The 16,677-nt window shown below is 40.2% G+C and overlaps 1 protein-coding gene across 2 annotated transcripts in view; it reads left to right on the top strand.

The window, feature by feature from the left end:
- The first annotated feature begins 1,142 nt into the window (after window positions 1-1,142).
- Window positions 1,143-16,677, top strand: part of prkd2 (protein kinase D2) — a 46,630-nt gene continuing 31,095 nt past the window's right edge. Inside the window, exon 1 of one of the 2 annotated variants that reach the window (XM_032590224.1) lies at window positions 1,143-2,414. In XM_032590224.1, coding sequence (XP_032446115.1) covers window positions 2,094-2,414 — 321 coding nt within the window. In that variant the 5' untranslated portion in view covers window positions 1,143-2,093. The remainder of the gene's footprint in view (window positions 2,415-16,677) is intronic. The other variant, XM_032590223.1, reaches the window with a different exon arrangement.

Raw genomic sequence — 16,677 nt, 5'->3', positions numbered from 1 at the left:
ACTTTTTCAAGGCATGAAAGAACAACCAAACTTTAAAACTGGTTCAGATGTCAAGAGACATTCCAGGAACCTCTGAGGCTCAAGCCTGACATGAACTGCCACGACGTTTGCATCGACTGAAAGTGTGTTAAAGTAATAAATGTTAATTTATTAACATGTTAAAGTAATAAATGTCAATTTATTACTTTAATCCCTCCAGGAATAGCTTTCCCAGGGCACTTACCTCAAAACTATTACAGGAAAGTCAAGGACTGGTTATTACTGAGTCCATTCCTGGAAACCAACATATTTGCTTTTTTGCTTTTCCAAGAAAAGTCATCAAATATCCAGCTAGAATCACATCAAAACCCGGTTAATTGCTACGAAAAGCATGCAACTGGAGAGAAACATGCTAATTCACATTTAATATACGTTTAAAATGAAGTGTGAGAACACATCTGCATGGTGTCGACAACTAGTCAAAATTTAGCTCTACATGCTCATTCCTACCTGATGTTGTTAGTAACACGCACCGATGGACATGATGTGTTTTATATGTGGTTTAAATGGCAAAAACGTAAACATAAAAATATATCCTCCAACCGCACGAAACGCTGCCCTCTAGTGGCGAACGGAAGAAATGGTACATGCTCACATGTAGCAGCTGTCACATTGAGGTCTTCTGTCACAAAACCACCTTAACAGTACTTTGTTTTGTTTCATGTTTCTTACTAGAACTGAAAGCTTGAACACGGGAATAATATTATAAATTAAACAAATGGCTCCGAGAAGGAAAACGTGTTGCTGTTTTGACTCCTGGTGCTTTTGTATGTCCCAAATTGCAAAACTTCTGGCAGATGATTAGATAACCACCGAGAAGTCGTCGCCATGGTGATAACCGCTCACCAAGCCTCGTTTGTGTTGTGTTTTGTTTACCCCCAACCCGTCATCTTCCAGCGTTCCCATGCCCACTGAGCTTGTTTTAATGAAAGCTGACAACAAATTAGGACGTAAAAGCAGCTCTGCGAGCAGGCAGTGATTCCGCTGCGAAAGGTGCGAGTGGTCAACAAACAGTAGAGAGAGACGACGTCACGGTGGTGGAAGAGGCACGGGAACGCAACTTCGTTATTGGAGTTGGGAGCAGGACGGGGAAGCGATGGGGAGGGAGGGTGTTTGAGCACGGAGCGGCCCCCTCGCCTCAGGCGGTGTAAGAGGATCTGCCCTGACCTCGTCTGAGGGACGGAACAAGCAAGCCAAATAACCCCAAACCGTGGAAGGAGAGAGAAAAAGGAAAGGGAGGGGAAATGTCGAGAGTTTAGAGTCAGAAGGTGGAACTTACTGGAAGTTTATTGGCTTCAGGTGGTGTCAGTCACGTTACTTCCTCCTTTGCTGCGGTGAGAGGGCAGGAGGAAGGGTAGGAGGGAGGCACCCTCACATCAGCCAGCTCTGTCTCTCTGCTTTTTCGCACAAAAAGAAGCCTGCACTTGGGTTTGAAAGTGAAACAGGGCAAGACTTGTAAAAGGGAGTGCAGCCTCTTGGTCTTTTTCATTCTCACGGTTTCCTGTTCAAGGAAGCCATTTTGTTACCCAGCCCTGGAGCAGATCACTTATACAAAGTTTGCCATTGTTTTCTCTCTCTCCCCTGCTCTCGCCCACGGCTGGGGGAGTTTCACGGCTGGCTTTGGACTTTCTACTCTGCAGAGCAACATCTTTGGAGCAAGCCGAGCTGAAGGAGGAAGGTGGAGGTGGAACAACAATGGTGGGAGGGGGCGTGCAGATCTTTCTCCCTTTCGGTGCGTCTTTTTCTCAAGCTTGTCATGCTTGAAGAATGACAGAAGTCAGACGACGTGAAGCAAGTGCCTGAAAGGACGTGAAACTGCTTCCTGGATAATAATTTCTTCCTCGCTCCTCTGGAGGGAGGCAGACTAACGACCCAGGGGGGAACAGGGACTCTCTGCTCAGTGTGTGGATACCAATATTTCCTCTCTCCCAACAGGACAGTTTGAATGAGTGTGACTTTTCGCAGAAAAACCTCCACTTCACCAGGGTGTGTGCTTGTCTCTGTGTATGCTTAGAGCTTCAGGCAGTCGGCAGGGGAGAGCCAGTGGACTCTGAATGGCTAACGCGACCCCCTGCATGTCCTCAGGGGCAATGTCCCAGGTCTTCTTCCCCCCAGCAGGGGCCTCCCCACCTGGCTCAGCAGTGATGCAGACGGGGCCCCCCATATCCATGCCCTCTATGCCTCCTCAGGCTCCTTTTCCAATGGTGGATCCGACAGCAGGACACGTTGGGATGACGATTCCCTCAATGATTTGCAATCCAGACGGGGTGTCCTTCATCATCCAAATTGGTCTGACCAGGGAATCTGTCCTGCTGCCCCAGACTGCTGACCTGGCGTATGTGAAGCAAGTGGCCTGCTCCATTGTTGACACCAAGGTAAGACATGGGAACACCAGAGAGGGGAAGTTTGCAGGTGAAACGACAAAATGCGTATGATTTATTGATGTGCGGAAACCAGATTCATGAGTGAAAATATTATTCTTTTTTTTTTTCACTGTCATTTTAAAAATAAAAAGTAAGGAGATGTACAAAAGTCTGAATAATGATAGCAATTCAAACATTTCTTCTGCAAGGAAGAAAGCTTTGCATCCGCGGTGGGTTTGTGAAGCAGGCAGAGCGGGGCTTTGACGGGTTTCATCCAGCTGTTTACCCCTGGGGCCACACATGTGCTGCACAGGAAATAGCTGTTTATAGGAACACAGCGACATCACTTGTGACCTTCATGTAAACTGCCTCCTCATTACAAAAATGGATCTACAGGTGCCTCTCAATACATTAGAATATCGTCGAAAGTTATTCTACGTCAGTAATTATTAAAAGAATTTTAAACCTTGATATTATTTTTATGGGAGCATTTCACTTTAGGATTTTGAATACAAAAATATCCCATTGAAAAACACACAACATGTCCAAGTACTGTACAGTAAATACATTGGACACCTGATTGGGGTCTCTTTTGCAGTAATTACTGCATAAATGCGGTGTGACATGGAGGTGATTATAGCTTCTGTTGTTTCTGGTTCAGGCCTGGTTTAGGACAAGGAAAGGGACAGCTGTTGCCGCTGTCCTGGATTAAGTATGAATGTGGCGGCTCTGGAAGCTCCGGCTCCACCTGTAGTTTAAGTCTGGTGAATCTCCTTCAAATCCTGACTGGCTTTTACTTCATAATTCTCTCAAAACTGTGACTACCCTTCTTGTGTTTCTATCCTCACCTTTTCCCTCCACTCAACTTTCTGTTAATGTGCAAAGATTCAGCCTTCTGTGAGCAGCTAGCTACTGTAGCAATGCCCTTCTTAAGGACGGAGTCGAGGACTACAGACCCATTCAATAAACTGAAAATTTACTTTGGAACCTCAGAAATGCACTTTGTAAATTACCAACCCTGGAAAATATAAAATTTCTGAAAAGGCCCTCATCTCAACAGTATTGAAAATATGTAAGATATGCATAAAATCCAAGTCTATGGCAGGAAACCAACCAACTGACATTAATCTGTCATTAATTACATAATGACAGATGTCTGAAAGCCTTTATTTCTGTTAAGATATTTTCCCACTTACAAGTACTAAAAATAAGAAATGTTAAAATTACAAACAGTAGATCAAACCATTAGAAACATATTTAAAATGGAAACATGGACTTAACAAAAAGTGCATTTAATAAAGGTTGTTATTTTTAATAGGAATTTTTATTCTGACAAGCGAGCCTCGTTTGAACTCATATTCTAATTTATTGAGTATGACTGTATAAGTAAGACAGCTTTGAAAGTCAGCAGTCTTCCCCATCATTGTGTGGGTCTTTGTGTGAAAACGAGGTAAAATGTTGTTGTTTATAAAATTTTCCAGGAATCTTAATTTTGGGGTTTAATCAACCTCTGAGTCATAGTCCTCAAAATGAATGGTCTGTGTGTAAATTAACTTCAGACTAATCAATGAATCTGGAGTTTCATGAGATGAACGTCAAAAGACATTCTTCTTTTTGGAAGCATTATTTGTGGTTTGTTGTCATTTGGCTTTCTGAAGGTGTGGACTGGTTTCTTATAATGAGTTTATTATGGTTTTCCACTTCTAAAGTTGAAGGGGAAAAAAACCCCTTTTACTTTGTGCACAGAGTAACTTTTGCATTTCAAGCCACATCAAGCTAGTTTTTGGTGAATGCTTCAGTCATTTAGCTTTTCCAGTCAGTTTTTCTCTTAAAATGAAATTCCCAGATGTCGAAGGATATGCCGCCATTCCCTGATTTAGTGTAAATATTTTAACATCAAATGATTAAATTAGACAACATTGGAAGGTTTTTCATAATAGTAATTGGAATGTTTTGTGGATATAAAGTGAAGTTTTCAAACCTTTGAAACCTTTTTGTTTCTGGCGGTAATGCGCCATTACCACATGTCAACCATGGTGGTGGTAGCTTAATGGGTCTCTTGCAAAGCGAATGGAGGAGTGAAGATGCAGGAGGATCCCCGAAGCCTTCAGCTTCATCTCAAATAAACAACCAGATATTTAAAACTTCTGCAAAATTGTTCGTGTTGAACAGAAAACCAATTCCCACATCAAAGCTAATTTTGAAAGAAAGAAAGCAGGCTAAGGTTTAAAAATATTTTTTTAAAAAAAACATGTGCACTGTGCTTAAGGGCCCACCTTTTACCAGGCAATCATCTACTGTAAATGATCTCTGATTTTTCATGTTCCAGACACAGATGAAATGCCAGAGCTCCTTGTCCTTGCGCATGCACGTTATTAAAATGGCATGCATTATTTTTCATTCACTTGGAAACTCAAAACACCAACACAAAGGCAAGTATTGGCAGTGACATCCTCTGTGCAACAGGAAGCAATGTGTGTTATTGGAAATCTGCTCTTTATTTAAGAGCCGGCGGCACGCATGGCAGCTAAACCGTTTCCAGGATGTATAAAGTTGGAAGGCTCCGCAGTTAATATCAGTTTTTAATCCATCGCTCGGGCTGGCAGGTGACAATCAGCTGATTACCCAGAGCTGGCTAAGAGAAGCTCTGTTAAGCTTACAGCAAATGTTCATTTTTCAGGAAGCAGTGGCAGTTCTCTCCAACCAGCATTAGCCACTGTGCTAATCAGTTATTTGGTTTCTCTGCAGCAGGCTTTGTTCTAGCTTGCAGTGTCAGTGTTTCCCTGTCATGCACCTGCATGTTCCTCCGCCTATGGTTAACAAGCCTAAACATACAGCTGCGCGTTGCATTGTGTTGTGCTGTGTTTATGTCCAGCTCACTTCAGCTTCAGTCTTCCTCTTTTTTTTGCATTTCCCCTGCACACATGTTTCAATAAATTACTGGTTCTCTCCACCTAATTCCCTTTTTGAAGTATTATCAGACAAAAATCTATTTTTCAAAAGTCCAATACTCTGTAGCCACAAGTTCACTTTTTACCATATTTGGTCACACTGCTAACAGCCACTGACTTCAGTGCATTTTATTGTGAGCTTATTTGAAGTCAGTGCAAACTAGCATGTATTTGGGAAGTGGAGGGAAAATAAAAATCTGAACAGTATGACATACAAAATTAACTGTTTGCTAGGCTGGCCCAGTCAAAGTCTAGAGCCTAATCCAGTGAAGAAAGATGCAGTTAATATACATTTTTTTGTCCACTCTGGCTGAGCGTAAGCTACTTTGACAAGACGAGCGTGCAAAAAAGTTAGTCTACAGGTGGAAATAAAAAGTCTTGTAGCTGTACCTGCAGTGAAAGAGATTTCTATAAAGCATTGACTCAGGGAGGCTGAATACAGATCTATGCCAACATGTTTTTTTTCTTTTCCCCACATCAAAATTAAGCACTTTTCTTTGGTGCTGGTTGATGATATAAAATCCTACCCCAAAATCTGTTTGTTCAAATCAAATCAAATCAAATTGTATTTGTATAGCACATTTCAGCAGCAAGGCATTTCAAAGTGCTTTACATCATATCAAACACAGAAAAACAATGCAATATAGAATCAACAATCAAAACACGACATTAAGTCAGGTTCCATCAATAAATTTGTAATTGATTACGTTTCAAATACAATCCTAAACAGGTGGGTTTTTAGTCGAGTTTGCATCCATAAAGGTTTACCTGTTACACTCCTACTGTGTTGTATGGAACAAAATACCTATTGCTATTTTTATTCCCACTCACGCTCACAATCACACAGTTTAAAACGGTGTAGACAGCATTTTAATGGGCTTCTGGCACAAGGCCCCTATCACCTCTTTCACAGTATTTCAAGCAGGATCTCCGCCGTCCCTCACGGATTTTTGTGCAATTGTTGTTGAAGCATAGCAAAATGCGTAAAAGTTCAAGCACCATGAACACTTTTTTATTAAGAGGCTGGAAGAATCGAAGATCGTTTTAAACTTAAAACCAAAATCATATATATATATACTGTATATATATATATTTTTTATTATTATTTTTCTTCAGTTTTGGTATATTTTTATAGAATATCTGAATACAATTTCCACAACAGAATGACGTTATTGGTATAAGATTACTTTTGTTTCTCAGGCATTGTTTAAATTACTGCGAACTATGTGCTCTTTTAGTTTTCAGTTTAAAAGTTTGTGTTGTGAACACAGTCAGAGACTCAATTAAAAATTATTTAAAAACAAAAGTTACTCTAGAAAAAAAACAGTTACTTTTGTTCAATTTCCATGGGGATTTAGAGCTGAAACAAGAACTGCTGTCAAGGTGCATCGGAGTTTGTAGGCATCACTGCATTAGGTGTAGTGAAGTATGAAAACTCTGGTGTTGGATGACTTTGTGTGGTCCTACTTCAGCAGCTCCACACCGTGACAAACCGCTGTCAGGAATAGATGTGACCACAAAGGGCAGGAAGTAAGTTAGGTGGGGGTCAAGAACATGATTGACCCTGCTGTGCGGTCACATTGGGGCTGATAAGTTACCAGCTTTAACAGGGTGAAGTTTATCTGCACGGCCCCTGATAACGAAGTGGTATCTGACAATCATGCTACACGTCGGTGTCAGTGCCCCGGTCAAACAGAGCCTCGATCATACTGATAAATGTGTAGGTAAATAAATTTACTGGTGGTTCTCAGGGAAATCACTGCCGAAAGTGATTAGAAATTACTACACAATCCCAAACGGATGACAGAATAACCCAGAATGATGGTGGAGTACAGACCCTGCTCACATTGTGGTTTCTTAAAACCTCTTTGAACAACCAAAAAAGCAACCACACAGAAAAGAAAATCTGGGTGTATTTACTGCCGTGCTGATGGTCGGTCAGGTGTGGTGTCTTATGATTATTCAACGGGGATCAGGGGGCTGAGGACGGCGGCAAGCTCACAGCAACACACACTAACACTCGCAGCTTAGCAGCTTCCCTGGCAGATCAAGCAGTCATGAAAGAAGGTAAACGCATAAAGAAAAGCACAGTAAGTGTTGCATTTGCATCAAAATAATGCGAAATGTTAAATATTTTAGTAGAAAAAAAACCAGTTAAAGATAACTTTTTTAACATTCACATGCCTGATGACTGACTGGGCAACATTTGTCAGTCTTAAAAATTTGCATGTCTTAGCAGCTGTCATGTTTTCATTAAAGCTGTTAAAAGATGATGCTGTCAGCTGGGTTTTTTAAAAAATTGTTTACATAAAGATTCCAATGTTTGTTTGATTTAATTGCCAAAAAGAATTTTGCAATGCAGTGATCACAGAAACCCCAGATTATTGTGAAAATTACAACACTGACGCAAATCACTCACAACTGTGCCGGTTAATGCACATTACGCTGTCATTCCGACAGTCAGGTCTTGTACAACTTTGGGCTCAACAAACAGGTTCCCTAAGCAACATTGGCTTAGGTCTCTGTTGCATCTCTTAACGTTAACCACAAGCAAGGCTGTGTTTTACTTCATAGGGAAAATATTTTCTCACAAAGCGCACAAACGTCATGGTGTTTGAGTGGAAAGTTGTGACCCAGGACATATTTTACCTTCAAACTGCCTTAAAATGCAGAATATATAATTCTGTGAACAATCTTTCCCAAATACATGTAAGCTTCTCTTTAGTGGAAGACATTTGTATTTGTCATCTTCTGAACAACAACAACAAAGAAGTCTAATGATCTCATGTAAGTTCTACAGAAATGCTATCAATTGCAAGCAACTAAACATGTTACATGTACGTCAGTAAATTAATAATGACGAAAATTTATTTTGTGGAGATCCTTTAGAGCATGACTGCATAGGCCTGCTCCAGCCTCGGCTTCCCTTAGTTTAGTAAAAGAGCGTGAGACTCTGAAGAAGTGAAAGTAAACAATCAAAATGCTGATAAATTGCATGTATGAGAACACACAAGTTTTTTTTTTCTCTTTTTTTAAAACTAAAACGGTGACTTGGAAAACTGTAAGAGCCTTTAAATCTCAATTTTATTTCATCTGCTTTCTAACACAGACATATCTTAAGTGGTTTTCTTTGGTAATTGAGTTTTAGTTTTGGTTCTGTCTTGGTTAGTGAGCCCCACTCTGTATCAGACGCCTTGTATTTAACTCCCCCTCAGTAAAGCAGACTCTGTATGGCAGGGCATTCAGTTGATTGGGCTCCATCCACATAAGAGGTGTGCTCTTAATATGTTATATAGGGCATAATGTTTTCAATGCTTAAATCCACCAGTATTCAATGTGTCATGTTCTGTGTAGTTGTCATTGTTATTATTGGCAATGTAACTAAGTCGTGAAAAAGAACCAAAAAAATAACTCGGCATACTCTACAACAGCCTGAGTTTTCTTATGGACTTGAACAAGTTTGGGTATTTAACATAATTATTATGTAGTACAATAAATGCAATTTCTTGAAGGAAAAAAATGGGACACCCCAACATTTATTCCCAGTTGAACTGGTAAAAAAACAACACACACACACACACAAATGGCATATAGGGTTTTATTACACCAGGAGTATAATCCCCAGAATTTTAAAGGATTGTAGCCTTACACAATATTTGTTTTACATTTCTTCTTAGAGGTGATTTTACCATCCTCGACTGGTTTCTGCCAACCAATGCCAAACTCTTACTTGGATGTTTGGAGAGTAACCCCTACATGAAATAGGCCCATTTCTATGTTCTACTGTCTATTGAAGGCAATTAACAGCTATTTAATGACATGTAGGGTAATTACACTCAGCCACCATGGTTATATTTAAGCACTTTGCTTGTTAGGTGAAGGTTATTATTTGTTCAGTCTATATGGGTCAAAGTATTACAATGTAGCTAAGCAGATTACATTTAAACTCAGTAAAACCTGCGCTGTGTGACTGTGAAACCTTGGCTTTCTTTTTGCTCAAAGGTTCATCCACAGTCTCTCTGGCTGCCTTTCCGCACATATAGCGTGAACTCATCAAGCTTTTATCTAGGAAACGGTATTCATGTGCAGTGATGACCCACTGAAATAACATTTAGACCAATCCCTTAGTCCAAAACAACTACGTTCAACTTGAAGAATTTATGTCTTTGTTTTGCAGAAAACTAAAAATACCCACTCTCAAACAAAAAGATGTATTAAGCAGGATCTTTCCAAAGCTGTTTATCCCAGTCACAAACACATGTGGTCAAGAGCCCTCCAAAATCCCCTAAATACAAAACTCCTGCCCTGTTGGGAGCTGCAGCTTTAGTTGGGAAAGTTGGACAATAGACGGTTTGTCCTGGCCCTGCCAACTGAGTGTGACACAAGAGCTGGACTGCGTGTTTTCATGCAGGAATACCTACATTTAGAGGGGTTTTGGAGGCTTATTGAAGGTAGTTGGGTGCCTACTACCCCACCCCGCGGTCATCCTTGCCATCCCAGAAAGGGTGACTCATCTGCTCTGTTTATTCACAGGATCCCTTCTTGTGTTCCGTTGACACATTTTCCATTCACTCCTCAGTCGAGGAGCAACACTCTGCCTTGCCTCAGTTTATTTCATTACAGTCTCCCGACCGGAGTGCTGCTCTCTACGTTTGCTTCTGGTAACTAGAAGTGTTCCACCTTTTAGAGGACCAGGCGTCCTCTTCATCTGGCAAACGTACTTACTAAAATCCATTTTGGCTGCCCTAGTTCACGCTGCATCCCAAGCCCCCACTCACTCTTGATCCAACACAAACTATTGTGAACACAGAGGTCTGTCTTCATTTAACAATAAAGCAGCACTAATGCAATCTATTCCTTGCTCGACAGGCCCTCAATGAGCCCCAGCATAATTTGATGGACATTAGTTTATCTTCCTTACTTTTTCATCCTGTTCTTCTTGTTATTCTAATTCTCTTCATAACTGAAATCCTGTCCTAAGGGTACTTAAGATAAAACACCACTCCTCTTTCTCCTCCTCCACATTTTACTACTCCTCTTCTTTCGTAACCTCCTTTGTTAATCCTCACCTTATCTTCTCATCTCCTCTCCCCCTATGATCCCCTTAAAACAACTTCCTTGCTCACTGTGACTCATCCTTCGCTCCTTGATCCATCAAAACTTCTTACCCGCTTATTTTTTGGCATCTGCCTTTGGCCAGTGCTTCTCCTTTCTCAACACCTAATATTTTCTGCAATTTGTTGATCTTCTTTTAAGCGCTTCAGAGGAGCGAACACGTGGAACGATTCATAGTCTTGCCTCATTATGTTGTGAGCGCCAAAGGAAACAAGATTTGAAGATGCATTGCCTTCCAAAGATATCTTGGTACTTAATGATTTTGCCATGTTACGACATATTTCTGGAATTATTTTTTTTCTGTTAGACTCACACAACAAGGTAGCGCATAACGTAAAGTGAGTGAATATATAAAGAGATACACGCATACATATATTTTTACAAATAAAACTATATAAATGTAGCTTTGGATTTTTATTCAGTCCCTCTGAATGAAAACAATTTGTCTACCAACGTTACAACATGTTGTACAACATGTTCTCCTTTGCATCTTCCCTGTCCTTTCTGAACAGAAACATTCCTACAGCATGATTATCCCACCACTGTGTTTCACCAAAGGTATGGCGTATTCAGGGTGATTTGTAATGTTAATCATCAGCTACATATAGCACCTTTTTATTGTTCTCTATGCAGCTTGTAGCAAACTGCAAATAGGACTGTGACTTTCTCATAAACACTTTTCCATAAAAGCCAGATTTCTCCAAACTGAGCTGTGGATCTCTCAAGTTCCTTCTAAGTCACATGGGTCTCATGATGGTTTCTCCAATAGTTGCTTGTAAATTTAGGTGAATAGCCACATCTTAGTAGGTTTGGGTTTAGCAATGCTCATCGACATGTTCTTTTTTCATTATTTGTAGCCTTCACACTCCTGACCTGCCTGTTCTGTATTTTTCTGGCCTTAATGATGCCGTTTCTTCTTTAATATTCTCCACCAAGCCTCTCAGTTCTGCTCACAATGTTTGTTGAAGTAAAGGTTAACTCAGGTTTAGTAAAGCGGTGACTTCTAATGGTATGTGATGCAATGGATTTTATTTCAGGGTATAAGAGTAAAGGGGAGTACTCATAAATGCACACAGTTTTTTTTTTTAGCTTATTTTTCTTTCTAAAAAGTTGTTAAAACAATGTTTCATGTTTTCTTCCATTTCTACTACCTTGGGGTGGTCTATCAAATAAAATACTATAAAATTTGTGATTTGGAATGTAATAGAATACAAAGTGCAAGTGAAATTAATACTTTTACAAGGTTATACGTCTTCTTTAATGAGTTAAAAAAAAAAAGCTATTAAATGGTTTCTTAAAACCAAAGCTTACTCCGACTTAATTCTAGTTCAGTTAATATCGTCTATCCCGACATAGTTTATCAAAAGTGCCGACCGTTTGTCTGTTTCTGACAGTTGCGTCATTCCTCACTTGTACAGCGATTCCGGTTGATGTCAGTGTGGGTGAAGTACGTCTGTGACTACGTAAGCAATTGAAGACTAGTGAGAACCTGTTGGGGCCTTTTCACTGTTCGCCCTGTCAACTTTCCGGATTGTCAAACATGCGAGCTAACCTGCCACGAGTTATGCCACACTCTGAACGCACAGCCACGATTCGTTGAACCAATGAGACTGTTGGCGCCTAATGCTGCATGGGAAGTAAAACATTCAAAATCTGCTGCAGAGAGTCGCATGAGGCCTAGGTATTTTTTTTGCCAGTGTGTTGTGATACCAGCAAGGAAATGAGGACAGAGTTATTTGAACAAACACAAAGAAATCTAAGTAGCTAAACAGAAACACGTTCTACGCCTTTCAGACATAAACAGACTCGCAGCTGTGATTAAACCACCCCCACGGCCCACTCCCTCCCGCTATTCTGACCATTGTTTCCACCTCCGTTTTGGAAGTTGCTGTTTCTTTATCTCGCTCCCTAGAGAAGAAGCCCTGGGGTTGGGATCACACACACTACCTCCTGTTTACCACACTCTCTTGCATATGTATTCTTCACACTGTAATCCAACACTTGGTCCAGGTTTCCCAGTAAAGATCATGAAAACCATGATGATTGAAATTTTAAAACTGCACCACAAGTGCTTCAGCTGTCTCTTAAAATTACCAATCTGTGTATATTTTTAAATGGTGGTTTTATAAAGACTCACCTTTACTAGTCAGTAAATTCTTAAGTCAGTCAATATCCATGACTCAGGAAAGCGTGCATGCACGAGGATAAACAAGTTGTGGCTTTATCAGGCTATGCTAACGTGACCGTTCACCAGTGAACAGCAGCTTAGAGCTTATTGCTCCATCATTATTCGATCTACTTAAATTGCAGTGCAGTTAAATAAACTGTCCAACTTTTAAATAGTGAGATTAACAGCAACACTCGTTTGTTCTGCTTACCCAAACGTGTCTCCCACTGTGTGTGCGTGTGCATGCGTGGGTGTGTGTCGGTTCCCTCTCTTGATGATTTGCATGGTAACGGAACAGCTTTGCATGACCGACCGTGCTTGGTGTCTTCTAGCTGTTGGCGGCGGGGGCCCCGGGGACAAACTCGCTCCAAACACTGGGACATTTGAGTATTCAAATCATACTTTCCTACAGGGAATGCTGGGACAGGGATGTTTGTCAGCTTCTGAGAGAGGACGAGGATGATAGATGGAGATAAGTATTTGAAACTAGATTGGTGACTGAGATTGCGATTGGAAAAAGAACATGCATAGAGATAAAATTCCAGTTGTCCACAGCCTGCACTAATGTTAACTATCAGAAGACGTAGGACTGCTGACAACAAACCTTTTGAAATGAGATTCTCGTTGAAGAGCCACACTTTCTTTCAGCTTTGTATCTTTTCAGAGCCCATTTTCCCCCTGAGCCCACTGCATTCCTTCACGCGTTGAGAGCAAAAGAGACCTTATGATACTAATCCTGCGATTAGTAATGGTGAAAACAGTTTCGTGCCATAGTCCAATTGGAAACCCATGAGCAGAGCTGAGCAGCAATCAGTGGCATTTACCGCTGAGTGTTTGTTTGAGCACAATAGGATGAATCAAAATATAGCAAAGTGGGCATATGGCCTTTCAAGGGTAGAGAAACAAACCTTTCATACATGCAGAGTTGAGACTGGTAAATTAATGACTACCTTTGAAATTAGTGACAGAAGCAGTTGTGATATTCTTGGTTCTTTGACTTGTTGAACTGAAGGTAAATGTGATTTATAATTATGATAATACTGAGTTACAGTAATTCCAAAGAAGGTAGATTCCAAGGTTTGCTAAAAGAAAATGGCATACATGACCCCTCAGAAAACATTGAGACACCTTAAGAAAGTGCAGGGGTTGAAACTATTTTCTTTAATGATCTGGCATGTCTGAAATGTGTGTTAGAAAGCAGGCCTTTGAAAGGCAGCAGACAATGGGGTCAGTGTGAAGGTTGACAGGATGGGCTTGGTTGGTCAGGGGCACACGTGAAGAGTGTGTGTGTGTGTGCGCGTGCATTTGTTTCTAATACCTTGTGGGGACCATTTTCCTGACATATATTACGTTGTGGGGACCCACTGCTCCTTATGGGGACCGAAGCCTGGTCCCCATAAGGGGAAACGCTGTTTTAATTCACACCTTAGGACTAAGGTGTGAATTGAGTTTTGGTTAGGGTAAGGGTAGGTTTAGGCTGTAGAAATGAATGGAAGTCAATGGAAAGTCCCCGCAAAGATAGCTGCGCAAACGTGCGTGTGTGTGTGTGCAGCTCCCACACATGAGACGTGTGTTTGTACATGACTAAATACAAACACACATCTTCGATAGTGTCAGGGTATAGTATAGCTATGAGGGGAAATGGGAAAACCACTGTGTTGTCATACAAAAAGCTCCATAACTGGAAATACCAAACTGGTTTATAACAATATCTAAAGATTTACTAGATATTCTTTGCATTTAATATTTGTCTGTATTTCCAGTTAATTGTGAGTGGATGATATATTAAGTATGAGAAACATTGTTCATTGTTTTCATTTACTGGGCACTCTGACTTGAACATCATAAATGGACATTGTGAATGTGAATTGTGAACATTTAGACCGTTAGGGGGAAAAATCAGTTTGTCACATCAACAAAATAACGTAGAAGGGCTACAATTCAGTTTTGTACACTACCCACAAGGAGATGTGCATGATGTTTACAAACTGCAGCTGCATAGCTTGATGAAGGTGTCACTGATCACAGAATAGACTGAATGTTTTGGGAGGAGAGTTTGGGGATTCAGAATACTCAAAAATGCTGTGATCAGGATTTTCTTTGAGACACTGACTTTCAGCTCAAAACCAATATGGAGGATGGAACAGTGAGACAAACATGACTAGATTTATTGTATATATTTATACACAATATCTATATCTCTTTGCTATAACCCCTTATAGTCCATACATACAGTACATAGTCTTGTACAGCCGTAAATAAATATTTATATCTCGTAGAGCACTTCTGGATAGATGCAAACTACATCTCGTTGCTTGTACTTGTGACAGTGCAATGACAATAAAGTTGAATTCTATTCTATTCTATTGAAATGTAAGAAGATGATTTAACAGTTAATAGAGCAACAACCTTAACTGGTAAACTTAAACTGGTACAATTCAGAAAATAGTTTTCTGTTTTGTTTATGCTGAGATATAAAGTTTGCTGGTGATAGATCAAGCTACACAGAGATTTATCTGTAGTTATGTAAAAGCAAATCCAATGGAAGAGGAAGTAGGATGATGAAGTAAGGCTTGAATGTCTGTAGGTTTTACTGTATGTAGTCTTCGCTCTTGATTCTATTTCTAGATTTAGATATGGCTAAAAATTATTTCTCTTTAATTGTCATCATGTAAATCTATAAGAGCCTTACAGTTGTATCCTAAATAAACCAGTCCTTTATCAAGCATCTTTGGAATTTTAATTGGCGTGAACAGTATTTGTGCACTGCTAAAAAGCTTTAATCTGATTTTGTCTATTTTCAACAGCTAAATATACTGCGGCTCATCGACATAAATGTGATCAAAACATTCGTCGTATGACCAGAACTGAGTGTTTTTAGCTTTCGGCACTTCCCCCCCTTTGTACATGCCAACCAAAACCATGAAATGCAGGGGGCAAGGAAAGTGGACAAAAAATAGAGCATTTGGGAAGGAGAGGGGGGATAGACATAAAACAAGAGAGGAGCAGATGACTCAGGGTGAAGTAATGTGGCCTTTTGTGGCCCTCGGCATGCAGCTTTGTGTGTTTGTATGCCCCTGGCATTCAAGGCAGTGGAGAATGTGCAAACACCACTCACATTCACCCCGCCGTGTTTGTGCGTGCGTTTTCTCTTCGGTCTGGTCGCTCCAAAAAGTTGGAAGGCAGATCCATACTTATAGGGACAGTCGATGACGCGTTCAGGGAATGTCGTAATAGCCGAAAACACATCTCAACATGTGAAATGTCAAGTGCAGTGATTATATAGAGTTTTTCGTTAATTTAAAATTTGGGCAGTCAAACAATTATTTTGATAAGACCACCTATGTTTGACATTGAAAAGCACAGTTTTCAAATCATGACTTCATATGTTACAACCTAAAACAACCTCAGTATGAAAACAAAACAAAGTAATTGCTCTGTAAATCTAATAACTGGTTTTGCCACTCTCGCCGGCAACAACTGCCATTAATCGTTTGCAATAGCTGTCAAGGTTTTTTTTCTTAGGAACTCTGCCAAACTGTTTAAATAATTCTTTTAATTTATTCACATAGGATGATTTTAAATGTGAACGGCCTGTTTAAGATCAGATTGAAGCATATTTATACCTGGATTTACACCATTTAAAAAAAACTCTTCCTACTCTGTTTTACTTTTTGAGCCGTTCAGAGATGGACCTTTTAATAACACGATTATTCTGGATTGTGTTGCTGTATAACATCGGTTTAAAGACCACAAACTGCTGGATGGAGATTCTCCTACAGGATTATCTTCAACATGCCAGAATTTATATTTATAAACTATGATTTAATTATTTTTTTTCCTGAAAGTTTAGGGCCAGACGTGCCAAGATGAAGCAAATGGTTTTTTTATTCTTGAGTGGGTTTGCAGAAAAATCATTTTTCAATGGTCCTGTGATGTTGTCTTTTAACAAACGTGACATGGGTCGTCATTGTGTTTGTGGTCAGCTGTGATTTTGGGTTTGGAGCTCTTCCATGGTCGCAAGTCTGGCTCAAACTCTTGT

This window comes from Xiphophorus hellerii, chromosome 18 (assembly GCF_003331165.1).
Source record: "Xiphophorus hellerii strain 12219 chromosome 18, Xiphophorus_hellerii-4.1, whole genome shotgun sequence".
In the NCBI taxonomy this organism is placed as follows: Eukaryota; Metazoa; Chordata; class Actinopteri; order Cyprinodontiformes; family Poeciliidae; genus Xiphophorus; species Xiphophorus hellerii.
Note: the sequence above shows the minus strand (reverse complement) of the source record. Positions and strands in the feature narration are given on the sequence as shown.